Below are 23371 nucleotides of genomic sequence, written 5' to 3'. Positions count from 1 at the left end.
CAGCTGCATGTCTGTTCCCTGCTATTTTCAGTAGCCTCCCACTCTGTCTGCAGTGTTGAAGGCTCCCTGCTTTCTGGGTCTCTTGCTCTCTCTTTTCCACTTTGCTCCCTGGAAAGTTTCCTTGTTTGTCTGTCCTCAGCTGCTGTGGAGAAGTTAGAGGCTCCTCTACACTCTGGAAAAGTCTTTCTGGCCCGGGACACTTCAGCTGGTGTGATGAGGCCCTGGACAGCCACCTTCCCTGCTGCCCAGCTGCAGCCTTTTAGGACTCAACATGCAGTCAGTTGCAAAGCACAACAGCTCTATTGATGTTCACAGCTCTTTAAAGTAATCTCATGTATTTTGTATTGCCTGTGGCCTTATTCCTTCCTGGGGACCTTGCTCTATGTGTAAGGAGCGCTGCACTCTACCTTTTGTCTCCAGTGGAAGTAATGTGTGCTCTGTATCAGGCTTGTCTCTTCCCACACACATATCTCATTGCATCTGGGTGTTGTTTGACTGAACCCGGGGTCTGAATCAGGCTATTTTCATTATTTGAAAGGATACTTAACTGTAAACCTGAAGAACCATCCAGGTATTCTTCTCTAAAATGTATCCAGAGATTGTATAGTGTTTGGCTTTTGGGCTTTTTTTGCCACCTGCTCACAGGAGTGAATGTAAAAGTTTCTAGATCCCTGAAGGGTACAGGTTCATGGTTGTGCCTACTGTGGCATCAGAAATATGTGCCTGCTGCTGAAGATGCAGAAACTTACTCCTACTCTTCCTTTGGTACTGCTGAAAAATAGCCTTGTCAGCACCAAGGAAGGCTGGGATCTGCTGGGGAGAATCACACTTAAATGCAACAGTATTACTGTCTGTCAGGTGTTTTCCCCTTTAGAGATGCATCGCGGTATGGGAGGCGGCCAGTCACTGGGAGACTGGGACTTCAGAGAGGTGCTCAGCAGGGATCAGGGTAAGCTGGAACTGAGCTGAGGGAGGGCTTGCGCTTGCATTTTCTAGCTCTCCCAGCTTCTGCTCGTTTCTACCTGGTTCATCCCTGCGTGTAATTCCAGTCCATATATATGAGATGTTTGTCTCAGCAGAACCAGCTGCTATTGCCCAATGCAAGTCCAACTGATCAGAATTAGGACTGGATTTGCAAGGAGGACTTCTCGGAAGTTACAAATTTTGCAGTGGTTGTCTAAAAAGGAAAACCCAATCGTTTATAACGGGACATCACAGAGGGCAGGTCTGGATTAAAGATGTGGTGCTGTGAAGCTTCAGCAGCATGGTGTTGTGGGCCTGGGCTAGAGCTACAGCAGTGATTTCTATGAGCTTTTCAAGTCTTCTCTGATCCTTTCATGCATTTGGCTTGCACAGAGTGAAAGACAGAATCAAACGGTTTATACTCTCCTGAAGCTAATTGCCTCAAGTAAAAGTTAATATAAGACTGACATCAAAGGGAATAATTTTAAATTAAATCATTAGACATTTGAGGAGATGGAGAACAAAACAAGTACTAAATCCAGTTGTTCTCGTATTTAGAATGAGAATAAAAAGCCTTTGATGTTGACGTTGAATCCTAGTATGTTTATAGCACGTTTACTCCGAGACACCAAGATGTTTCATACAGGTTCCCCCTCCTTCTTTCCCCATTGTAATTTGTGTAGTTTTCGACTAGGGAATGGAGAGAACTTGAAAGCAAACACGTTATTCCTCTCTAATCTTTTATCAAGTAGGTATTTGGGGGTTGGGAAGTGGGAGGAAAGTCCATCTAATTGAAATAAAAGCACCACAATGTTGTCGCTTCATTTTGCTAGTCATGGACATGAAAAACAATCTCACTCCATGTCAGCAGTGGAGGGGTAGCATCGCCTACTATTTATTATTTGTCTTCTACCAGCAGCTATGAGGCTGAGCATAAATCGGGGGCATAGGCACCTGACAACATTGGCCTGATCTTGTTCTTGAATGTGTAAACTGGAGGAACCACCTCTAGTGGGTTAGTCGATATTTGTACATGTGAAATGTAAAGTTGCTAATTATGGGATACCTCCTTGCTGAACGGGTCCCTTCTGAAGGAAAAGGGAGGCATTTCCTTTTCCCTGTGTAGCAATTGGATTGACTTTTGCAGCTCACAACACCTGTTCATCAAGCTTTGTGTCTCAAAATGAGGGAGAGGAAGTGGGCAGCTGTGGAGAGGTGAGGTGATAGGATGGTGATGGGGGAGTAAAAGTTTATCTAAATATTGCTATGTTTGCTCTTCACCTTCTGTTGGAAGCCATCCAGGAGCTGCTCACAATGCAGACATGCATCTCGGGATCTCTCAGTGGCCTCTCAAACTGGCTGCAGGTTTTTGTAAGTCCAGTTGAGCTGCAGGCTTTCTCACACTCTTCCTCCAGTCACTTACTGTTGTGTCTGTTTTCCCTTTGCCTCCCTGAGATTACATCTGATTTGGTGGATGAAAAATGACACAAAGTCATTATAAATAAACGAAGCCCCAGCTCCTGGAGACAGCTGTATCCTGTTTGTGGATTTGGGGGGAAGTGTTGAGATTTCATGGCTGATTTCTTCTGTTCTTTTCCTGCTTCCAGTCTGTCTCTTTCTCGTTGTTTAGAAGTTGCATCCTACAGGATTAGGGGGGATTTTTCACTGGTGGAACATGGAATGTAGCTGAACTAAGCTTGCAGTAGGAGAAACTAGAGTGGTATGTGGTTCATCTCTTTAGTGTTCTGGCCATGGCTCTGGGGTTGTGGTATGTGGATGTTTGTATGTTTATTAATATCCTTATTGTTTTTGAGCAAATACTCTGGGTTTATTTGAAGAAAACAATAGGGCCCTGCTTCTGCATCCTTGGGTTTTGTTGTTTGGTTTTTTTAGAACTGCAAAACCTATGAAACAAAGGAAGCAGTCCTGGGGTTACAGCCACAAATTGTCTTATTTTCCTTGATCTCTGTGGAGCAAGGCAAGCTTGCTCTTTTCTTTAGTGTGATGCTGTGAAGAGATAAAACTGCCTTGTGATCTGAGGTCTTTGGCAGTCTCTGTTTTATCTTTGCGATGAGCAGTAGAGCTTTTTGAGAACAAAAGCAACACCTTCAGACTCATTGAGAAAAATGGCAGGTTGTAGAATATCAAAGGCTGGGAAACAAGCCTGAGCCTAGCAACCTCCCTGTGACAAAGCAAGTTGGGGAGTAGGGTGACTGGAGGCAGTGGCATACTTAGCTGAGCTAGCAACACTTAGCATACTCCTAGGAACTACACTTTGAAAAGTGAGTATTTCAAACTTATCTCAGAAAAAAGTATTAGTTTGGAAGTAAATGTAGATTAGCTTCAAAGTTTCTTTCTGTCTTTCTACTGAACCTTTGACTCCTCCAAAGCTTAGGGATGACATTGAAATATAGAAGATGCTGAAACAAAAATCTCATTCATCTTCATGTGTTTTTCTAAAAGTCACAGAATTGTGACCTCTAGAGATCATCTAATCCATCTCACCACACTCAGTCAGGGTCAGCTGAACTGCTGAGTTTTTAATATCTCCCCAGACAGAGACTTCACAGCATCTCTGGGCAACCTGTTCTAGTGTTTGACCACCCTCACAGTAAATAAAAGAAGTGTATTCTTGTTTTCAGATGAAATTTTGTGTGTCTTTTTTAAAATCTGTGAATCTGTGCCCACTGCCTCTTGTCCTCTCAGAGAGCACAGCTGAGATGCATCTGGTTCCTTCTTCCTTCCCTTCCATCAGGTATTTATACACAAGGATAAGATTCCCCCTGAGCCTTCTCTTTTCCATGCTGAACAGTCCCAGCTTTCTCAGCCTCTCCACATATGAAAGATGCTCCAGTCCATTAGTCATCTTTGTGGCCCTTTACTGGACTCACTCCAGTATGTCCATGTCTCTCTTGTACTGGGAAAGCTGAGCACTTCACCCAGCGATCTTGGTGAGTCACCAGTGCTGCGCAGAGGGGAGGGATCCCTTCCCTTGACCTGCTGGCAGTGCTCTGCCTAACACAGCCCAGGAGGGTGGTGATTTTCTTTGCCATGAGGGCTCCTTGTTGTCTTATGGTCAGCTTGGTGTCTGCCAGGGAAATGTTGAAGCACAGTTCTTATGCTCAAATGACTTTTAAAGTGCTCAACACGGAGATCTTCTAATTTTTCTTTTGTGCCTGCCTGTAAATTAAAAAACCAAAAACATACCATCACTTTAATGGGGCTTTTTTTTTTTGAGCATTTTTATAATGAAACACTGAACTTGCTAAATTTTCCATTACTTGTAGTTTTTTATGCTTAAAATGTCTGGTGACCTGAAAAATATGCAAAAGCTGAAATGAAACATCATTTGTTTTTCAGTGCCCATGTAATATGTAAGATGTGATTTTTCCAACTCCATATTGTTTCGGTTCTGCTTTTTTTGAAGACTGAATAACAAGTCTTTAGAGGATATTATATTCCTTTTTTTTCTGATTACTGTTTTTCTTTTTGCAATGGAAACAAATTCATTTGCCCATGAAAAGGAAGTAACACTGGTTTTAGAAGTCTTTGCTAAAAGGCAGTGCACCTGACATGTAAAATACTCCTCCATTTTGTCATCAGACTTAACTGAATTTTGAAGGCAATGCTGTCTGAAGCTTCAAACTTCGAAATGATAGAGATCCTTCCCTTTCCCCTCACTGTTCATCTTGGTAGGAAAGAGTGAAAATCAATACGTATATTTGGAGACTGGGTTAATAGGCTGGCATCTTTTTCGTATGTTGCTGGGCAAAATGTTCTTTAACAGATGTTCCAGAGGGATTTTAATTTTGTATGTCTGCATTTCCCAGAAACATGGGATGTGGTTTTTCCACCTGCTACCAAACTCCTAGGTAGACGGAGCCCTTAGCTGTATACGTGATACTTTACTGGCGAGCCAAAAACAGAGGCTACTGTAGAAAATCTGCATTTTTACCATTCTTGTTCTCAGACTTGCTTGTAAAATGGTGAATATGTCCTTTCTGACATTTTATTTTATGTTTTGTTACCTCCTTCCTTTCTACAATGTCATTCCTAATGCAGCTTATCCACGTTTAAACATGTAAGTTACACAATTCTTTTATTTGAGTAAAATTTAGAGCTCCTGACATACCCACATACAAAGTCAAGAGGTGAGAAGTGAAGAGCCTCATATTCATTTAGCTTTGTATGAACTCTGTGCTGCCCACAACGTTTGGAGCATCAAACTCCATGAAGCTGTGTCATCTTAATGAGTTACTTCCCACTCAGCTGACCTGATATAACTAATTGCTGGGGATCCAATTTACTATCCCTGTTAGTTTGAGAAATGTATGAAAGAACTGCATATCCTTCCTCTGTGCTGACATGTCCAAGCTTTGCTGGTGACACTGGAGGTATGTGACACAGTTCACAAACTTGTTCTGCAAGTTGTTGTGATACCTACAACCCATATTCTCAAAAGTCACTAAAAGTAGAGATGGGAGCTGTACTGTTTCCCACTTAAAGTATGGCTTTTCACTACATAGACCCATTATTTGCATCGGACCCCTAGAAAGAGAAGTCCCCAAGAATCCTTTATCTTGGAGCTTTTTCTTAATGTGTTTTGCTTGAATAGGATTTAGAGCCCGTTAGGAGTCTGAGGAAAGATGGGAAGCGTTGTCTTACAACTTACCACACTGTTGGATTCCATCTCAGCAGTGTTTGGGTTCAATCTCATGGAATTTCTTAAGAGAAAAAAAGGGAAAACAAGCCAGGAGCTGTGCTTTTTATTCAAACACTAGTAGTCTGATTTCTTGCTTGTTTTTTGACTTACAGACATCAAATGAGGAAAGGGAACCTGCAGAAAAGACCCATTTCTTCAGTGTGCCTGCCTTCCTGACAGTTTCTGGCCAGCTCCATTTGGAAGTGATGGCGGGGTGAGCAAAACAAGGAATTTTTGGCTTGACCTGTGAGATCATCTCAGTTGTTAATTTTGCTCCATTGGTGTCTGTTAGATATCTGCCACGTGTGCCAGAAACGAACTGAGCAGCAGTGGCTGGGTGATGGTGTGAGGCACCAGCCTAGGCAGGGGAAAATTAGACTGCTTTTTAATTCTGGTCTGTGAACTAATTTTAAATACTAGGAGTCTCCTTCTGCTTGCCATGGATTGGGAATATTGGATGGAGACATAATCTTTATGGGAATGAGTGTAGGTTTGTTGCTAGTAATTGTAATACCTTAAGTGTCTTTTTGTTGTTCACATCTGACATGTCTCAGCAAGAAAATCTTCTTCATTTTAGCTATCACGTTCCTTTCCTCTTTTCCTCTTTTTTCACCAAGCTTCCTTTTTCTGTCTCCTTCAGTCTTCCTGCTGTGTTTCTTCCTTCTGTCAGTTCTCATTTTTCCTGTTTTATGGCTTTTGCACTTGATGCTTTGTCATAAAATAGAATCATAGAATGGTTTGGGTTGGAAGGAACCTTTAAAGGTCATCTAGTCCAACCCCCCTGCCATGAGCAGGGACATCTTCAACCAGATCAGGTTGCTCAGAGCCCCGTCCAACCTGGCCTTGAATGTTTCCAGGGATGGGGCCTCAACCGCCTCTCTGGGCAACCTGGGCCAGTGTTTCACCACCCTCATGGTAAAAAATGTCTTCCTTAAATCTAGTCTTTGTTCATTCTAGCCACTAAAGTGATCACAGTCAAAGAGTTAATACTGACTTTGATTAAAAAAAAAAAAAAATTATCCTTAGGCTTTTAGTGTTAATGTTTCACTGAGATTGTTAGGGGTGAAAGTGTCAGTCTGTCAGAGAGACAGTTCCCTTTGATTAGGGTGTTTGGTCCTCATCTGCACTGAATTTTCCCAATAAATTAACTAAATCAGTACATTAAACAAATGGAGTCAAATCAGCGCAATCCCTTATTTGAAGGTCCAGTTTTCTGAGCATTTGCAGTGTGGCTTCTCCTCAGACGTGGTATTTCAGCCAAATCGCTACTTGCCAGCTGAATGGCTGATAAAGCCTGTCAGAGACCAGATCTCAGGCAGGTAGCACTGCAGTTGTTTGCCACTTGCCAAGGGGGTTCATCATACACTTGTAGTGACTTTAAAATCACTTCTAAAGTGATTAGTTACTGTCCAGTGGAAATCTCCGGAAGATGAGAGGGATAGAGTCCTAGCTTTAGAAAATCTGAAGTTGGAAGATCTGCCTTTTCATGTGGAGGTTCTGACAAGTATTTCTAATAGTCTTAGTAATTGCTGTCTGTGCCTCATATCCAGTGTTGAGAACAAGTGTTTTTTATTTAATCACTGTTGCACAGTTTAATTGGCTGCTGGTAAATAGCTGCAGTGAAATTGTTCAAAGGGCAAGTTTTGCGTATATATCAAAAGGTATAAATTTCTTCAGAAAGCAGTTTTCTGCCTGGCTTGTTCTCTCTGAGAGACACTGTCTCTTCTCAGACAACCTAGACGGCTGTGGTCTGCTGAAATACTCAAGCTAAAGGGCCTTGATGGGCAGGATGTTTCTCAGGTGGTGCCCTGGCTGCTGTGACTGAAGCACAGGTCACTTGGCAGGCAAAGGCTGATGTGTCATCTCAGATATTAGCTGGGGAAAGCTAATGAGGAAGAGGCTTATTTAACTGTAGGAGTGGTGGAGCTTTTGCATCCCTGAAAGAAGATGGGATGACATGCATTTGTATGTGTTAGACTTAGTTGACTGTCATGTGTTGTGACCTTTTTTGAAAGACGTAATTCCACAAATCAAATAAGCCCAAAGGAAGAGTATGGATTGTAATGATTAACTTGAAGTACAATCTCAGTCTCTTACATCAGTCTGTTCCCTTTAAATAGTACACAGCCTGCTCTGGGATGGAGTAGAAGGCTAAACTGGGCAGATGCAAGACCTCTCTGGTAAATATTTTTTCCATTGATAGCACTCAGGTGCACCTTGCTCTCTAAGGGTGGGTAAAAAAATCAATGCTCTTCAGCATGCAGTATGTTACATTACAGCTTCATGTTCCTATTTTACAGTAGCGTGTTGTTCTTACAGGCATTTTAAATAGTTCCAGTGACATCTAAATTTAGATAAGCTGTGTTTATTCATAATGGGGCATAGCTGTTCTGTGAACCTGCTCCTTCTTATTTTGTTTAAGCACACTGAGTTTTTGAGACCTACAGCTGAAGTGATATTGAATCCCTTCAGTCTTCAAAAATAGATCAAGCTCTTCTAGATGCAGAAGCACCACAGTGATGCATCACAGTATTAACCCTCTAGATACTGTGAAACCCTTTAGATACTGTGAAGGTTCTATCTGTGGTTATTAAATTGGGTCTTACTCCGTGAATGGGACTCCTACATGGTCAAAGAATGTAAGTGCATAATAGTGACCAGAGCTGCTTGGCAAATGAATGTGTTGTGATGATGCTGTCAGAGTAGTAAAAAGTGGGAGTCCTTCTCCCCTCAAAATGGAAATATTCTGGTCTTCCCAATAAACACAGCAGCCAAAACAGTAAAGATTCTTATGTTTTGGATTTGATCCTGTGAAATTTACCCTTTGTTTTAGCCAGACTAAATTTTTCATGCACAGAAAAGGAACTATTCTTCAAAAATTCCCTTTAGCTTAAGTAAAATCTTGACTTGCTGCAGTCTTAAGGCTTTCAGGAAGAACTGGTCCCTGAGAATTTGTGGGAGGAGACCAAGGTAGAAATGCTTGGGAGACCATTCCCCATCCAGTCTTGGCCCATATCCTGTTGTGACTTGCTGTGAGATGTGGGAGTGCAGAGACAGACCCTGCAGAAGTCTGTCAGAAACCAGGGGTGGAGCAGGATAGGTATGAGAGGCAGGGAGGAATTTGTCCATGGGATTTATGTAGTAGGGAACAAAGTCAGCTAGGCAGTCATGTCTGTTTGGAGTTAGCTTTTAGCTTTACAGAGCTCATGAACAACTTCCAAGCTGTGGTTGGAAAAGTCAGGGCAGGGGAGGTATGGAGAAGACTTACCAGATGTGCCTGGAACCAAGTCTTCTGCTGTCCTTGCTGAGAGATCATCTGCAGCCCACAGGGTATTGTCTGAGTACCCGTGCCTGCGTGTTGTCCAGGGCTCAGGGCTCCATTTTTATGGCAGGGCTGCTTCGTGCTATTCCTGATTACAGGAAAGAACAGTGAGCCATTTAGAATTTGTGAGTTTTTAACCTTTTTCTTTGAGGAAACGTGGGGAGAGAGGTATTCCTGCATTTATTGACTGTTATGCTGTGTGTGCTTCTTATTGAAGGCAAGGTCAGAGAAGTTCGTCTTGTCTCAGTATGACACGAACGGCCTAGTTGGCACAACTTCTCATTTCATTGTACTTCATCTTTACAGTGACGGCATCTAGGTTGACTGCTCAGGCTGTCTGAATCATTGTCAGCTGCTATAAATCTATAGGCTCTTTAAGGTCTCCAGAAAAGTCTTTATTCAGTAATACAGTTCTCCCCTTTAGTCTTCTCAGTCTCAGATGAGTCAGTAATCAATGTATGTGGTAGAAGTTTGTAGGACTGTGTGTGTCCCAATAACTGGCTTTAAATGCCATTGGTTTGCTGTGAAGTCCTTGTGGTATTTCTTTGCCCCGTGGTCCTTCGGTGAGGATAAAGGCCCCTCTGGGGACCTGAACTGGGCTGGAGGGTCTGTGACAGCTGAAAATGATTCAGAGGCATACTGGAGACGGCCAAAACCAATTGTTGCCAAGAAGTACAGCTCACTGGCTGTATTTACTCATATTTTTTTTGTCCTTTCACCCGTCTGTGCTTCCCACAAGCTCTACCTGCTCCTCTCCTTTCAGCCCCTCTTGCTAATAGTTTACATCATTGTTTTGCATTGCTTTTCCTTGCACCACGTCTTATCTCGGGCACTGCCGTTTCTGCCTTTTGCATCGTGAGCTTAACTAAAACTGCTCTTCCTAAAAGCTCTGGGGGCTATCCCCTCCCTAAATTGCAGAATAAGTTCTCTCCTCATTCCCTGCTCTCCCTAGCTCTGTTTCTTTTCTCTTTGCAGGCCCTCAGTAGGTTTTTGCTCTCTTGTTCGTCTCACGTTCTCTTGAAGTTCCCTTCAAAAGGGTAAAAGGCTCAGGGGCAACCTAATAGCAGCCTGCTCAGACCTGAGAGGAGGTTATCGAGACGACAAGCCCACTCTTTGCCATGGTGAACGACAGGAGGACAAGAGACAGTGGGGATAAGTTGAAAGAAGAGAATTTCTGAGAGGATATAGCGAGGAAAAAAATATATCACTAAGAGATCAGTCAAGCATTGGAAAAGATTGCTGAGAGAGACTGTGCACTCTTCATCCCTAGAGGTTTTCAAGACCTAGCTAGATAAAGCCTTGAGCAACCTGGTCTGGCCTTCTCGCTGACCTTGCTTTGAGCAGAAGACTGGACCAGCAACCTTCCAGCCTGAATTATTCTGTCCTTCTAAGTTTATTCTTGGCTTCATTCTCATTTTCCTCTCCACCAATCTTGTCCACAAGACCATCTTGGTGAATTCTCTCTCTAGTTCATTTTCAGTTCAACATCTCTCCCCAGGACCTGTATTTTTCTGCCTAACTTAAAACCTCAGCCTTTCATACTGACATCTGCTTGTTAATGTCTAACTGTCAAACTTGGTTTAGTTGAAACTTAATTAATCCCACTCTCCTCAAGCATATCCACTTGATTTCTAAACCACCATGGATTTTGCTACTTTCTGCCTATTCCAGATACTCTCTGCAATCCTGCAACTGTTTTTTCTGGTTGCAGAGAGGCCCTAAAAAAATCTCAGTCATCCAGACCATTTTAGCTGTGTCTGCCTGAGTTTGTAGAGAGCTGAATGCAGTGAATTCCCTGTTGGTTTCAGAAGATACTGAAATCACACTGATTTCACTTTTAAGATGCCTGTACTTCACTGCTTTTTGAAGCATAGAAGAGATGGAGAGAGAGCTGTCATTTCGGGTTGGTGTTCAAGAAAGCACTGCAGAGCTGAAGAGAGATGTGTTTGATGAAGCCTCTTTTAAGGAAGGCGACATTTTCAGCAGTCTGGCAAACACAGCCTTAAAATTTGATTCCAAAATGACTTGCTAATGATGGAACAGATTGCATTGTCTTTAAGCAAATATTTGCTCTACGTTGTACGTTTTTAAATACTTTTGAATGCAGCTGCAGGAGTGGTGTCCAGTTGTATAACATTCCTGTTGCTAAGAAGTAACAAAAATAAGTGTAATTATTTATCTTGGATGCCTGAAAAAAATCTCTGACATTTCTTGCACAACATTTGTTTGAGTCTGACTCACAACACAGACTCTTATAATTAGCACACTAACTTCCATTAATTAGGCTGACACTTAATTGGAGCTATAAAAAGCAACTGTGACATGTCTGGTTTTAATCAATTACCACATGCTTCAGTCTGGTTCATGACAGCTGCAGTGATTGTTAATGACTTTATATTACTGGGGGGCCAAATTCATGAACTTCATAGGTATAACAGCGAGCACAGGGTCGCTTGGCTGGTTAGAGCTTTCTGGTCCTCATGGATATGCTGTTGGTCCTCTCTGCTTTTTTTGAGGGGAAGCAGGTAATTCCCTTGCAAGAAGCATGGTGAGTGTGCTGAGAGTAGCTGCAGTTCAGCCATGTCCCTGGGTTCCATGTATGAAGGGCTGAGTGCAGTCCCACAACTGTCTTGGACTATGCTCTCTTTATCTCCTGACTGTAAAAATCAAGTGCAGGTAGCAACAGAAGAACAGGTTTTATGGTCATCCGAGGAAAGGTGTCATCAGATGAAATTCTTGGTCCTCCTTTTACAAGTAAGCTAAGATAAACCACTATGTTTCTGTCTCAAATCCAGTGCACGGTCCCTTTTCCTTCTCTGAATGTCTTGTCATCCTTATTCAAAGCAGTAGTAGGTGCCATATGATCTGTGCCAGAGATCCCAGCATCCAGGTTTGTGTAGAACCTTGCAGCTGAGCTTCATGCGTGTGCCCAGACAAAACTGTGATAGCTGCAGGGGTTTAAGAAACCATGGCTTTGTGAGTTACAACAGGGCTTTTATAACCCTCTGCCCGCGCATTCCCTGTACCATAGTAGCCACATTCATGGTGGCTTCTGTGAACTTGTTTTATTTTACGACTGAGGCAAGCAAGAAGCCTGTGGGCAGTCTGTTACTGCAGCTCAGCTGACCGTCAGTGGCTTACGACGCCGTGGCAAACTTGATAGTTTACGAGAGTCTGAACATGCCTTGTGTTCAGGCTGCAGCTCCTGCTTCTCAGGGAGTCTCTATGCCCCAAGAAGTGGCTCCAGTATGGGATGTTAAGGCAGGCAGCTTCATCCCTATTTGCTCCCACGGCTTTCCTTAAAATAGATACACAAATCCAATAGTGTGCACTCTGAATTTCTTCAAGGGTTTGCTGTCATTGCACTGAAGTAGAATATGGATATAGATACATGTCATAGTCAGCTGGAACGTGTTGCATTTAATACAGCTTTTAGTAATTTTTTTTAGTACAGTTATTTACTTTGTTTAGTTACTGTAGAATTTGAGGCCTTGGAGATTTTAAATAGCTACACCCAAACTTTGAAATGTCGCCTGAACCATGACTCCCTTTGTGCAGTAATGCACTCACTGATGCAGTTTCTTGCTGTGATTCATATTTATGGAGTTTGTAGAACCAGTGTCGATCTGAAAAAAAAAATGATAAAAAAATCCTCTTCATAGCTATTATAATGCAGTTTCTGGAGAACATGTGTTTTTTCCACTCTGAAAGGAAAAATATTTAACCCAATTTCCCCCCCCCCCCATGTTGGTAGTGTATTTTTATGGCTTAGAGTAGGAGTCACTGAGATGATTAAGTTTTGAAAAACACCTTTGCTCCCTGTTTTATTTAAATCTTTGAAACATTTTATATCAATCCTTTGTAGAAGATCTCTGTTGGCTAGGGCATGGGAAATGGTTATTTGAATAAATGCTTAACCGCTCTGGTGGCTTTCATCAACCCAGCTTGAGTTATCATTGCTAATCGGTCATTTTATTGACTTTAATTAGAAATAATAATATCAAAACTAAGACAAAATAAGACTCCACTGAGAATGAAGTTACAACAGTGTGGCATAAAAGGGTGGAGGACTTAAGCTGATGAGATCTTTGAGCCTGGAGCAGAAGACATTGTATGGCTCTGAGTAACTCTGTTTCCTTTGTCTTGATTTTTCCCCTATTCTCCTGCCATCTGTAAACTAACAATACACTGTCTAGGTGTGCTGTGTGGTTTAATAAAATGTGGGGTGCTTTGCCAGATAATTAGGGTATATAGGTCACGTTGTTGTTAATTACTCGAGTGTGCCTGGATCATTTTCAAGCAGAGGTGGATGACCTGGGGAGGATCCTTGTCCCATCATCGTCTTTTCTTGCCGCTGAAGCTGGAGCAGAGGATGTGGCAGGGGGAGAGCTGGTCCTGGAGCGTGGCCGGAGGGTGCTGCTGCGCACGCGACCTTGCGGGCATGGTAGGACTCTGCCCTTTGGAGGTTGCAGCGAGGGAAACGGCTGTGTTGCTTCAGTCTGACTGGCTGCGGGGGAAGTTTGGCACTTCCCAGTCCCTGTCTGGGAACTTAGCATTATTATTTTTTTTTTTTAATTTATGTATTTATTTTTGGCTGCTTACAAAAGGAAGTACAGTCCCATCTTGTCACAGCATGAATTGAAACCTTAGCACTCAGCACACCAGCTCTGCTGCCCAGGCCTAAGCCTCACATACTGCTATAAAAGCCCTTGTCAGGATGCAGCTGAAACCAGGACACTCATCTGCCCTCAGGGGGCAGACAGAAGTGGCATGTTTTACGAGGAATCTTTTAAAACTCCTTTTCTGCTGCTTTTCTGGATAAAATTCAGTCCCCCCTGCCACCTTTACAACAGAAACGTGCTTTTTCATTGTGCAAAATCCAAACCACCAAACAATAGTAATGGGAGCATTATTTTTATACTGAGGTTAAAAAAGAGGTATTTCTGTCCAGCTCTGAGGTTTTATTTAAACACAGTCTACCCGGCTCAAGGATGTAAAGTATTCTCCTTCTCAAAACTGCTGGGTACCCATACATCACTAGCATCATTAGGAGCCCTGGGTTTTCAGCTCCTCCAAAAATTAGACCAGGGAGGCATTAGATCAGTATATTTCAATGGTTTTCTGTGTGCATGTGGTTTCTTGCACTGGGCCAGAACATCTTTCAACGTACAAATTTCGGCATCCCTGAAAATCCCAGTCGTGCTTAGGTCAAGCACTGCAGCTGACTGGTGTCTCCTGGCAGCCAAGCAAAGTCATCTGCTTATTTTGATGGAGCAGGCAGGTCGTCCATGTTCAAAATGAATATGGTTGTGCTGGAACAGAGTGGAATTAAATCAGATGTCTCACTATTAATTTCTTCCCTTCCTAAGGGAAAGGACAATGTGGCTGACAAAGCTAAGCTCCTGGGCTTTAGGGTCACCTTTCTTTCCTTCCCTCCTCTGCTGACATCATGTGTTGTTTTGTCCTTGGGTTAGAAGCTATTGTTTCTAGATTTTCTTGCAATCTAGATTTTGGTGTGTGCGTGTGGTAGGGAGGGTTGGTGGATGATGGTGTGGGGGAACATACTGTGTTGAAGGGTCACATGCTGTGCTCATTTAGCACGGCCAAAGATAAGATTTGGCAAAAAGTCGCCTTTCAGCTTGACTCTTCACTGCAGACCTTGTCAGAGTAATCGCTGTATTTGTGTTTATGCAGATACCCGTAGTATTTTGGAGTGAGAACGAGTGCACTGTACAAATGAATAGCTGTGTGTATACTGGTGTGGTTTAGCGCTTAGCCCTGAGTCACAACAACCAGCTTCTGCCTCCAGCTGTGTCACTACTGTGTGGTGTGACCTTGGCATAGGCTGTGAGCTGACTGTGCAGGGATTGCATCTTCTTGATTAATAGCCTTGCTCAGAGTTATATCCCCTTGGTTCGACAGCACAAATAAGTCTTTATTACCCTGGTAACAGCATGGAGTCCTGGCTCAGAAAAGGAGCACAATCCATTCCTGGCTTGGGAACCATCAGCACAATTAATTATATTTGGATTGCAGTGTAAAAATTGCCAGTAAGGCGGAGATGCTCAGGCCTACAAACATTGCGTGAGTTTAATTAAAAGGATGATTTTAAGCAGCTTTGGGCACAGATACTTTATACTTCTCTATTGGTTTCTATCACTGCCTCAGTAATGAATTGTCAACGAGTTCAAATGAAATGAGCTTTCATTCTGCATGGCGTAAAGCTCTCAAAGGCAGAGAGGTAGCTGCTTGTGAAGAGGGTTTTAGTAGTGTGTAAAATAAGGGTGAAAAGGGGGAAGTTTTTTCCTTCCTGGATGTTCATAGGGTAGAGATCTCAAATGCAGCCTGTGCAAGAATGAGCCTCCACCAAGCAATCATCCGTGCTGAGGATGGCTGTGCTCCAGCAACGCATCCAAGCGCTGCTGTCTGCGTCTAAAGGGACTCTTGTGAGCCTGTACCTAGAAGGTGGCTAAGCCCTTCGCTGGGCTGGGGCAACAAGCTCAGCGTTTTGCAGGATAGGGCCCTGGCTTTTGCAGTGTTTCAGTGTGTTGGAGGGAGCGCTGTGTGTATTCTCTTGGCCTCCACATTCAGCTCAGATTTTCCCAGAGAACTGGGCAGAGCAAAATACAGTCCCAGAAAGGGAGCAATTAATTAAACAGCTCTGTGCCGCCTTCTGGTGTCGACCTCGACAGCGCCTGTGAACTGCATAAATGCACTCGGGCTTGCTGTCTAGAGCTCTGATCTGGGTGAAGCTGACTGCAAAGGGACTCATTTCAAAGCCTCTCTTGTGTTCTTTGGTAGCACGTACAAGGACAGTGTTACAGACGTTACTGCTCTGCCTGTAATGGCTAAAGAAAAGGGTTCGACAGATTACTGGGCTTGCTTTTTTTTTATTTTTATTTTTCCCCTCCTGTGTATGTGCTTTTGTTGAAGTTGAGGAATTAGCACTACTGATTTTTTTGAAAGACTATTGAGTGCCCATAACCCCAACTGACCTAGGCACTTTTGGAGACTTAGCCAGAATTTTCCAAGTTATTTTTAAATGCTGGAAGTCTTGCAGAGGTCTGGGAATGTTAAATGATTGATTATTTGCATCATAGAGCATAGGAGTCACAGCCCTGGACTGAGGCTCCATTGTGTTAGGTGGTGAATGCACACAGAACAAAATGACTGGTTCTGCTCTCGGTACCATGAAATTGGAGCGGAGTCAGCTCCCATCCCTCTTTTCTAATATATTTATACATACTCAGTGTGATAGAGCAGCGTATCAAATCACAGATATGTTTTTTAATAGCAGTTGAAGTACAAATAAAGGTCAGATTTGTGTAGCGTGCATTTGTTTAATGTCTTGAATGGCAGAGCACAGTAAACAGTATATGAATGCCTGGATGAAAAATAATTGTTCATGCTTGGAGTTGATAACAGTGACTATATGTATTTTTAGCTGTGTTTCTCTGTTATGTCCAGGCCGCTGGTCAGTGCTGCATTGCCATTACCAGATGACTTGCATTTACTGTCCTCCTTTGATCACTTTGCCAGCATGACATCTGGCTAGTTTCCCTTTGCCGGGGTCCCAGGATCATGGTGAAGTTCTTACAGTTATTTGTATCTATCTTTTCACTTTACAATTAGCCTGAGAAAAGAATGATTCCTCCCCTCTCTGCAGATACGGGTTTATTTGGGGGTTTGGGTTTTTTTGCCTTCTTCCAAGGGGCAGGCAGGCAAATTCAGCCCTACACCAGTGATGTCAGGTTCTCTACAGGCTGTCACAAAGCCCTTATCCCTGCTGTTTTTGAGCACCTTGGGATAATCCATGAAGTTGCAGTGCTAATGGTTTGTTTTGTAAATGTAGGAGGTGCTCAGTCTACAAGTTAGAGAAGATTGGTTACGACAGGATGCCTAGAGTTGAGAAAAGACTGAAATCTGTTCCTGTGGGAGTTGTTCTGCACTTCTCTCCAAAAGCTCTGTCTCGGGTACAGAGAGGCTTTATTCTTCCAGCACAAAATCGGTCTGTGACTGTGAAGCATTTGACCATGATTAACATCGTGGAGCAATAAGGGTTTTTAAAATTTTTTTTGCTACTTTTAGGTATCTTGCAGCCAGTAAGCCCCTTGGAAGATAAGTAACTAGTCATCATGCTTGGGCTGCTATTCAGTAGGAAATAAGTACAGTTAGCTCAAAGTGCTCGTAGTAGCCTGCATTGCTGGAGACTGTCATCTGCCATGGTAACCTGCAGTAACTGAAGTGTCAGTGCCCATGCCTGGACAGCTGTTGAGAACTGTGTCTCTCACTGAAGCCAAACTGTTGCTCTGTGGGACAGGATCTCTTTGCTAGCCAGCTGGTATCACACTTTAGTTCTAAGTGTTACTTTGAGGACTTCATGTCAGCAAGAAATTGGAGACCTGCACATCAAACCGAGCAGACCCGAGTGGGTACTTTAGCAATTGCAAGCTTTTGAAAATATTTTTGTCTTGTGTCCAGTCCTGGCCCAGTCACAATCTGAACTTGTGACTAAACTCATTTATTTAGGGAAAATTCTTTCTTTAACCGAAGAGCCCCAAATTGAAATATTTTAGCAAAAGCCTGAAACATGGGCACAGGTAGCACAAGAACCTGCATCTCCTGTTTCCCACTGCAGGCCAACTTCTGTGGCCTGGCAAGTTTTTGACCAGTTCTGCCTTAAACATTCAACAATTTTGGCCAAGTGACTCATTGTTTGATATTTGTTGTTTGTATTGCTATAGCAGTTGAGGCTCTTAAGCTTTGGATTCAAGACCTTGTTGTGCCAGGTGCTGTAGGAACATGGGGAAAAAACCCAAGAAAAACAAAAAGGCCTTGTGAGGAAGAACATGCATTTCTGTATAACCCAAGACAACAGATGGCTACAGATGGGGGAGCACAAGGAACTGATGAGATAATACTGGCCTGTGCAGTGAGTAAGTGTCTTGGTACATCACTTCTACACAATCTAAACACTGCTGAGGTTTTATAGACACTATAGCAAAGGACAGTTTGAAGGAGGATGACCGAGTTATGGCAGAAGTTTACAGTAACTTCACAGCAAGTGACAAAAAGACAGCAGAGGGAAAAGAGGCATGCTGAAAATTATGCTTGAGGAAAGATGTTTGCTGCAAAATCTGGTTGGCATCGTAGATGCTGTGGTCATGTATGAGAGAGTACAGGTACGGAAGCAAAGTAGAGACAGAAAGTGTATTTATTGGAGCAGGGAAAGCAGAGCCAGTGGGGAAAAGAAACCAACAGGCAGGCTATGTATTCAGAGTCTTGACGTGGAACTTTCTCCTGGTGTTTTTACTGTTAGCAGCTCAAGGAAAAAGAAAGTGCTGGTTTTTTGGATCGTAACTTTTAACCATCGTCACATGAGGGAACAAATGAGTGAAGCAGAATGTGTGTGTTCCTTTATTTGCAGTGCAGATGCCTCTGTAAGGGGCAAAGGAAAAATGCTGCTTTTTGTAGCGCTGTTTATTTGAACTTCAGTTTAACAAAATTAGCCTGTGCAAAAACTTCAGCGAACGTCCTCTTTAAGTTGAAAGCTTGCAGAGCAAGACGCAAGTCAAATGCCAACCCCAGCAATTAGCACACATCCTTTCATGAGTGTTAAACTGTGCTTAATCTCTACTGGTCAGGTTCTTTTTCTCCTACACACTGTCTACAGCTAAAAATGTCAAGTTAAAGATGAACCAAAGATAGCAGCTGCCTAGTCCATGGTTTTTTCTGAAGCAGCTCGGTCTCTCCCCAATCATAGTTTGCTTCCCATGCAGCATGAGAGGAAACACAGCTGTCACGGCATCTGTTTGGGAAGTTCTTGCTGGCTTGAGGATGTCTAGGAGCCCAAGTGCTCATAGCCCACAGTGTAAAAGGTATTGCTTGGAGTGCAGCTTCCCCATGGTAAAAATAAAACTTTTAAAGTTGTGTTGCTGTTTGATAGGAAAGTTTCTTACAAAGGAAGTGGAGAATCAAGAAGGCTTTTGTATCCTGTGTAACGCAGCATTACGTGACTGCAGAACAAGAGAGGATGTATTTAAATAGGCTCCCCAGAAGGTTGCTGGAGAAATAGCTTCATAATAGGAAACGCATTGGTTGCTTCGGCATAAAATGATATCCCAGATGTGTTCTCTGCAGTAGAGACCCTTTTTAGCTGAACCATTTTTAGCTGTGTGGAAGGAGCCCAGTTCTTTATCTCGAAGGCTCTTTTGGCAATAAACTTTGGTCTTGCCACTAGAGGGGGACTGCAAGCCGTACACGGTACATCCGTCCTGCTGGGCTTCGCCAGCCACCTCTCAGTGCTAACACCAGCCCAGCAACTCCAGCAGCAGGACCCTCTCTGCTCTGTTGAGCTCTGGGGTGTCACAGCACCCATAAAGGTCAGACCTTGCAGCCAAATAAACGTGAAGGTACGTGGACAAGGGGAGCCTGACTGGTGCAATGTCCGTGTGCTTCTCCAGTGATCTGGTTCTGCAGAATGTCATTTTTTATTCCCACACAGCTACAAAAAGTGTCCTGAGCATGAATGGTGTTCAGCAAAAGCTGGTTAGGGTTTGTACAACCTCCCTGAGTCATGAAGAGGTGTGAAAAACCCCTCTCCATGCCTGGTTGAAGGAATGTGACGGCAGCATACCCAGCAGCACCGTTAAACTGGTCAAAGATGAAATAGAAACATGAGTACATCTAGATCCTGGGAGAAAAGTGGGAGCTTTAAGTATAGCAAACTCGCTTGTGTGCTGGGCCTGACCTACCTGTTTCTTGTCACCTTGCAGGGCTTTTACCCACGTGTTCACCTTTGGCCCGACGTTCCGAGCAGAAAACTCGCAGAGTCGCCGGCACCTGGCAGAGTTCTATATGGTGGAGGCTGAACTGTCTTTCACTGAAAGCCTTGAAGACATCATGCAGGTGGGCATTCCAAATGTCTGTGCTGCAGGACTGGTGCCAGAACTTCTTCCTCGTCCCTGAGCTGTGCTCCCTGCCCTCAACTGAGGTTGCAGCTCCTCTCGCCCTGTGTGAAATGGGTAGAGGTTGCACAGGGACTTCCCAAGGATCAGGGTTTGCTCAGCAGAGGTGAGGCCACAGAGGGGATTGGGAGGCATCGTGTAGGCCTGAACGCAGCCATCATCTGTATGGGAGGCTGCACAGTTGCTGTATTGCCAGGAAATGTGTAAATGTGCTTGACTGGTGCTAATGAAAGTGGCACTCTACCCTTCAAAACCTTCAGCATCTCTCCAGTGAATCTGAGCGGTATTTATGCAGTGTGTCCCTTGGCGTGCTCTGTAAAGAGCTCCTTGAAACCTGCGTTGAAATCTCAAGTAGAAACAACAGTTCCTGGCATACACTATCCACTGTGGCTTTAGCAGAAGACTGAAAGAAATCCTTAGTCAGCTAGCTCCTGATTTTTCAGGATTGACCTCTCAGTTGCAGTTTAACCACATGATGGATGCTAATGCATCTTACTAGTCTCAGCATAAGCCAGTTTATGCCTAGTAGGACTTGGGACTAAACATCCACACGCATTTTCATATATCAGATAAGCTCCTTGGAAAGCTATTGGAGAAATAGCCTTAAAAAGAAAAAAGACCAGAGGCACTGGCTACAGATTTATAAAATAATGTCCAGGTGGTGGTTTCTTCAGCCTGGATCATCTACAGTCTGCTGAGTCAGTATGGTCTGACAGCAGAGCTGACATACTCTGTCTCATGTGTGTGCTGCTTCTGCATCTTGGATGTCTGGATGGCACTGGGCTGTGTGGACTGACCCATTGGGAATCCCTGTGCTCTGTCATTAATAGCATCCCACTCTTTCTTTTCTCTCTCCATTTCTCCAGAACAACTTTGTGTATTCTTAGAGCATAGCATATGTATATGTTTGCGCCTTACTTCCAGAGCCTGCTGTTTCTCCAGGTAATCAGGACCTGATTGAAACCTTAACTGCTTTTATCTAGTATAATAAGCAGGGTCTTATGTTAAATGGTGTTTGACCCCTTGAACACAGCAGGAATGTATCTATACTCTTGGGCCGAGAACACTAATTTCTTGGGTTTTGAAGTATAGACAGCCAGTTCAGACAATTCAGAGAATTAGATTTGAGAACAGTTCTGGAATGTGTAGGGCTTTTATTCGTAGGGAAAGGAGGAACCCTTCTTGGCTTGGCTTTTGTTGTTGCTAAACATCTTGTGAAGTCTCAGCTTGTGCTCTCCTCTTTCGCTTCTTCCCTCTGTCCCAAAGTCTTTGTTATAGGGACAGATGCTTGTCAGAAAGTCTCCTAGCAGCCATCGTTTTGCATTCCTCATAGCAAGTCTACATTGCAACATGCTTACTTTTGTGATGTTCTCATATGCAGAAGTGGAGTTCCTGTTTTGTTTATTTTTAAATCATTGGGCAATCTCTCTTTTAAAAAAAAAACAAAACTGACAGCTGCTCTAAAGCCTAAGTTAAGTTTCTTTTTCCCCACGTAACTGACCTAAATTCAGTGTTCTCTCATGTATCTGCCTGTTGGGCAGTTTGTCTGTTTGTCGTCATCTGCAAGTTCTTTGTTCAGTGCAAAACGCCCAGTTGAAAGCCTTGGGGGCTCTTGGCCAGGGTTAGCATCTGAACTTTGTCCTCACATAAAGAGCTGGATTGTTTAAAATTTATTTTTAAAATTGGTATTCAACATTTGGACTGAATACCTCTTAACTTCAGCAAGTTAGTGTGCTGGGAATGCTCAGCTTCTTCAGGGACATCTTGAAGTATTTGCCTATATACCATTAAAGAAGAGCCTTGCTACAAAGATGTACGTGTTTACCATTCACTGATGAGGCTTGAGATCTTTCTCTCGGCCAAAGCCCCAAAAGAAACATAGCTTTCCTTACAAAATAAAAAGAAGAAGATTTAGTAACGAAGTTACATGTATTTGGGAGCAAAGGGCCTGAAATCTTAGAGCAATGGCTTTTTTCCCCACTGTAATTGCACAGAGTAGTGCTCAGTTATTCCTAAATTAGTAGCACGGTTCTTGTGAAGTCTTACGCGTCTTGATCACGCAATCTAAATTTCTGTTCTGTGCCAAAATGTGGTTTAGTGCTACAAAGAAGCTTAAACTCTCACAATACTGGTTTCACAATACTTTCTGTGGAAAGTCCCATGGTCCCCTGTGCTCAGTGCAGTACTCTATGCTGGATGGCTGGCTGATAGTGTTACTACTTCAGTGTACAGGGTATGTGTAAGTGCATCGAAGGAGAGGCCTCTGTGGCCTCTTTCCATAAGAGTCTAGTCAAGAAGTTGAGTCAAGTTGCCCCAAAGCACTCTTCCTCCAAACTGGATGAGAAAGAGGGGGAGTTAGAAGAAGGTCAGGTAAGACAGTGGAAGGGGTCTGATTTGTATGGAAGTGTCTGGACTCACTAGAGCCATCGCCCCTCCAGTCCCTGAATTGGAGGTCCAAGGTCTCCAGTCTCACCTGTCATCTGAGATGCCTGCTGCCACCCTCTCCCTCTCTCTTCAGTGCTGTGTCATGTAGCCGTATTTGTAGATCATTGTCTTCTGTTTTTCATTCCACTGTCTTAGCAGAGCAGTGGATTTAAAGGATCCCACTTCACTCATGATGCTAATGGGGTCTCAAAGAGGCCATATGATGCAGTCATTATTGAATTTCATCAAATGCACATACAAAACCATGCTAAAAAAAACATTATTTAGGCTGTAAAGTTAGGATATGCCAGAAGGAAGTTTTCCTGAGGGCATTTTTGGGAGTTTATGCATATTGTTAGTCTTCCTTAACAAGAGCACATCCTAGCACCACTGTCTCTTTAAGAGATGGAGAATACATCTCTTTAAGATGGAGAATACAATTTAACACACAGTATTTGAGCTCTGTCCTGAGGGCAGAAGTATTGTCTTCCACTGGTTATGTACTTCATCAAAATTAATTTGCTGTCATTACAGCCCAGTGACATGGAGCATTATTACCTCCGTTTTACAGAAGGGAATTCAGGCATGAAATGAAATCAACAGTGGCACTGATTTTTGGATGTCAGTTTCAGGGACCTTAGATCTGAAACACGGGTGTGGTTTGATTTCCAGAATAGTTTGCACTTGGAGTACTTTCTGTCTTCAGTGCCAAGGCTAAGACAGTTGGGCAAATCTGACTTCAGTCTCAAGGGAACAAACACCGGTAATCACATGGGAAAGGTTTGTTCCAAGTGTCTTGCGCAGAGTTCTTTAGAGACATTGGGGTATCTGCAGGGCTGTGGGTTCCTTCTCCGAAGTGGCGTACAGCTGCCATAGCTGAGGCTCTTTCTGTTTCCTAACTTCCATCAGCATTTATTGTTCAGCTTCAATGGCCAGTGAAGCAGTGGTCTGACAGAGAAGAGTCTCCTTCTTTTCATAACAACAGCATCTCTC

General features: G+C 43.3%; 1 protein-coding gene across 3 annotated transcripts in view; it reads left to right on the top strand.

Moving 5' to 3' along the window:
* The window catches only part of NARS2 (asparaginyl-tRNA synthetase 2, mitochondrial), a 52699-nt gene that overhangs the window by 11925 nt on the left and 17403 nt on the right, over positions 1-23371 (top strand). For 2 of the 3 annotated variants that reach the window (XM_052812184.1, XM_052812183.1), the window contains exons 6-7: positions 5779-5879; positions 19763-19895. In XM_052812184.1, coding sequence (XP_052668144.1) covers positions 5779-5879; positions 19763-19895 — 234 coding nt within the window. Of the gene's footprint in view, positions 1-5778; positions 5880-7792; positions 7846-19762; positions 19896-23371 lie in introns of all 3 variants that reach the window. The other variant, XM_052812185.1, reaches the window with a different exon arrangement.

This window comes from Harpia harpyja, chromosome 17 (assembly GCF_026419915.1).
Source record: "Harpia harpyja isolate bHarHar1 chromosome 17, bHarHar1 primary haplotype, whole genome shotgun sequence".
Lineage (NCBI taxonomy): Eukaryota > Metazoa > Chordata > Aves > Accipitriformes > Accipitridae > Harpia > Harpia harpyja.
The sequence above is the reverse complement of the archived record's forward strand: the minus strand, read 5'-3'. Positions and strand labels throughout refer to the sequence as shown.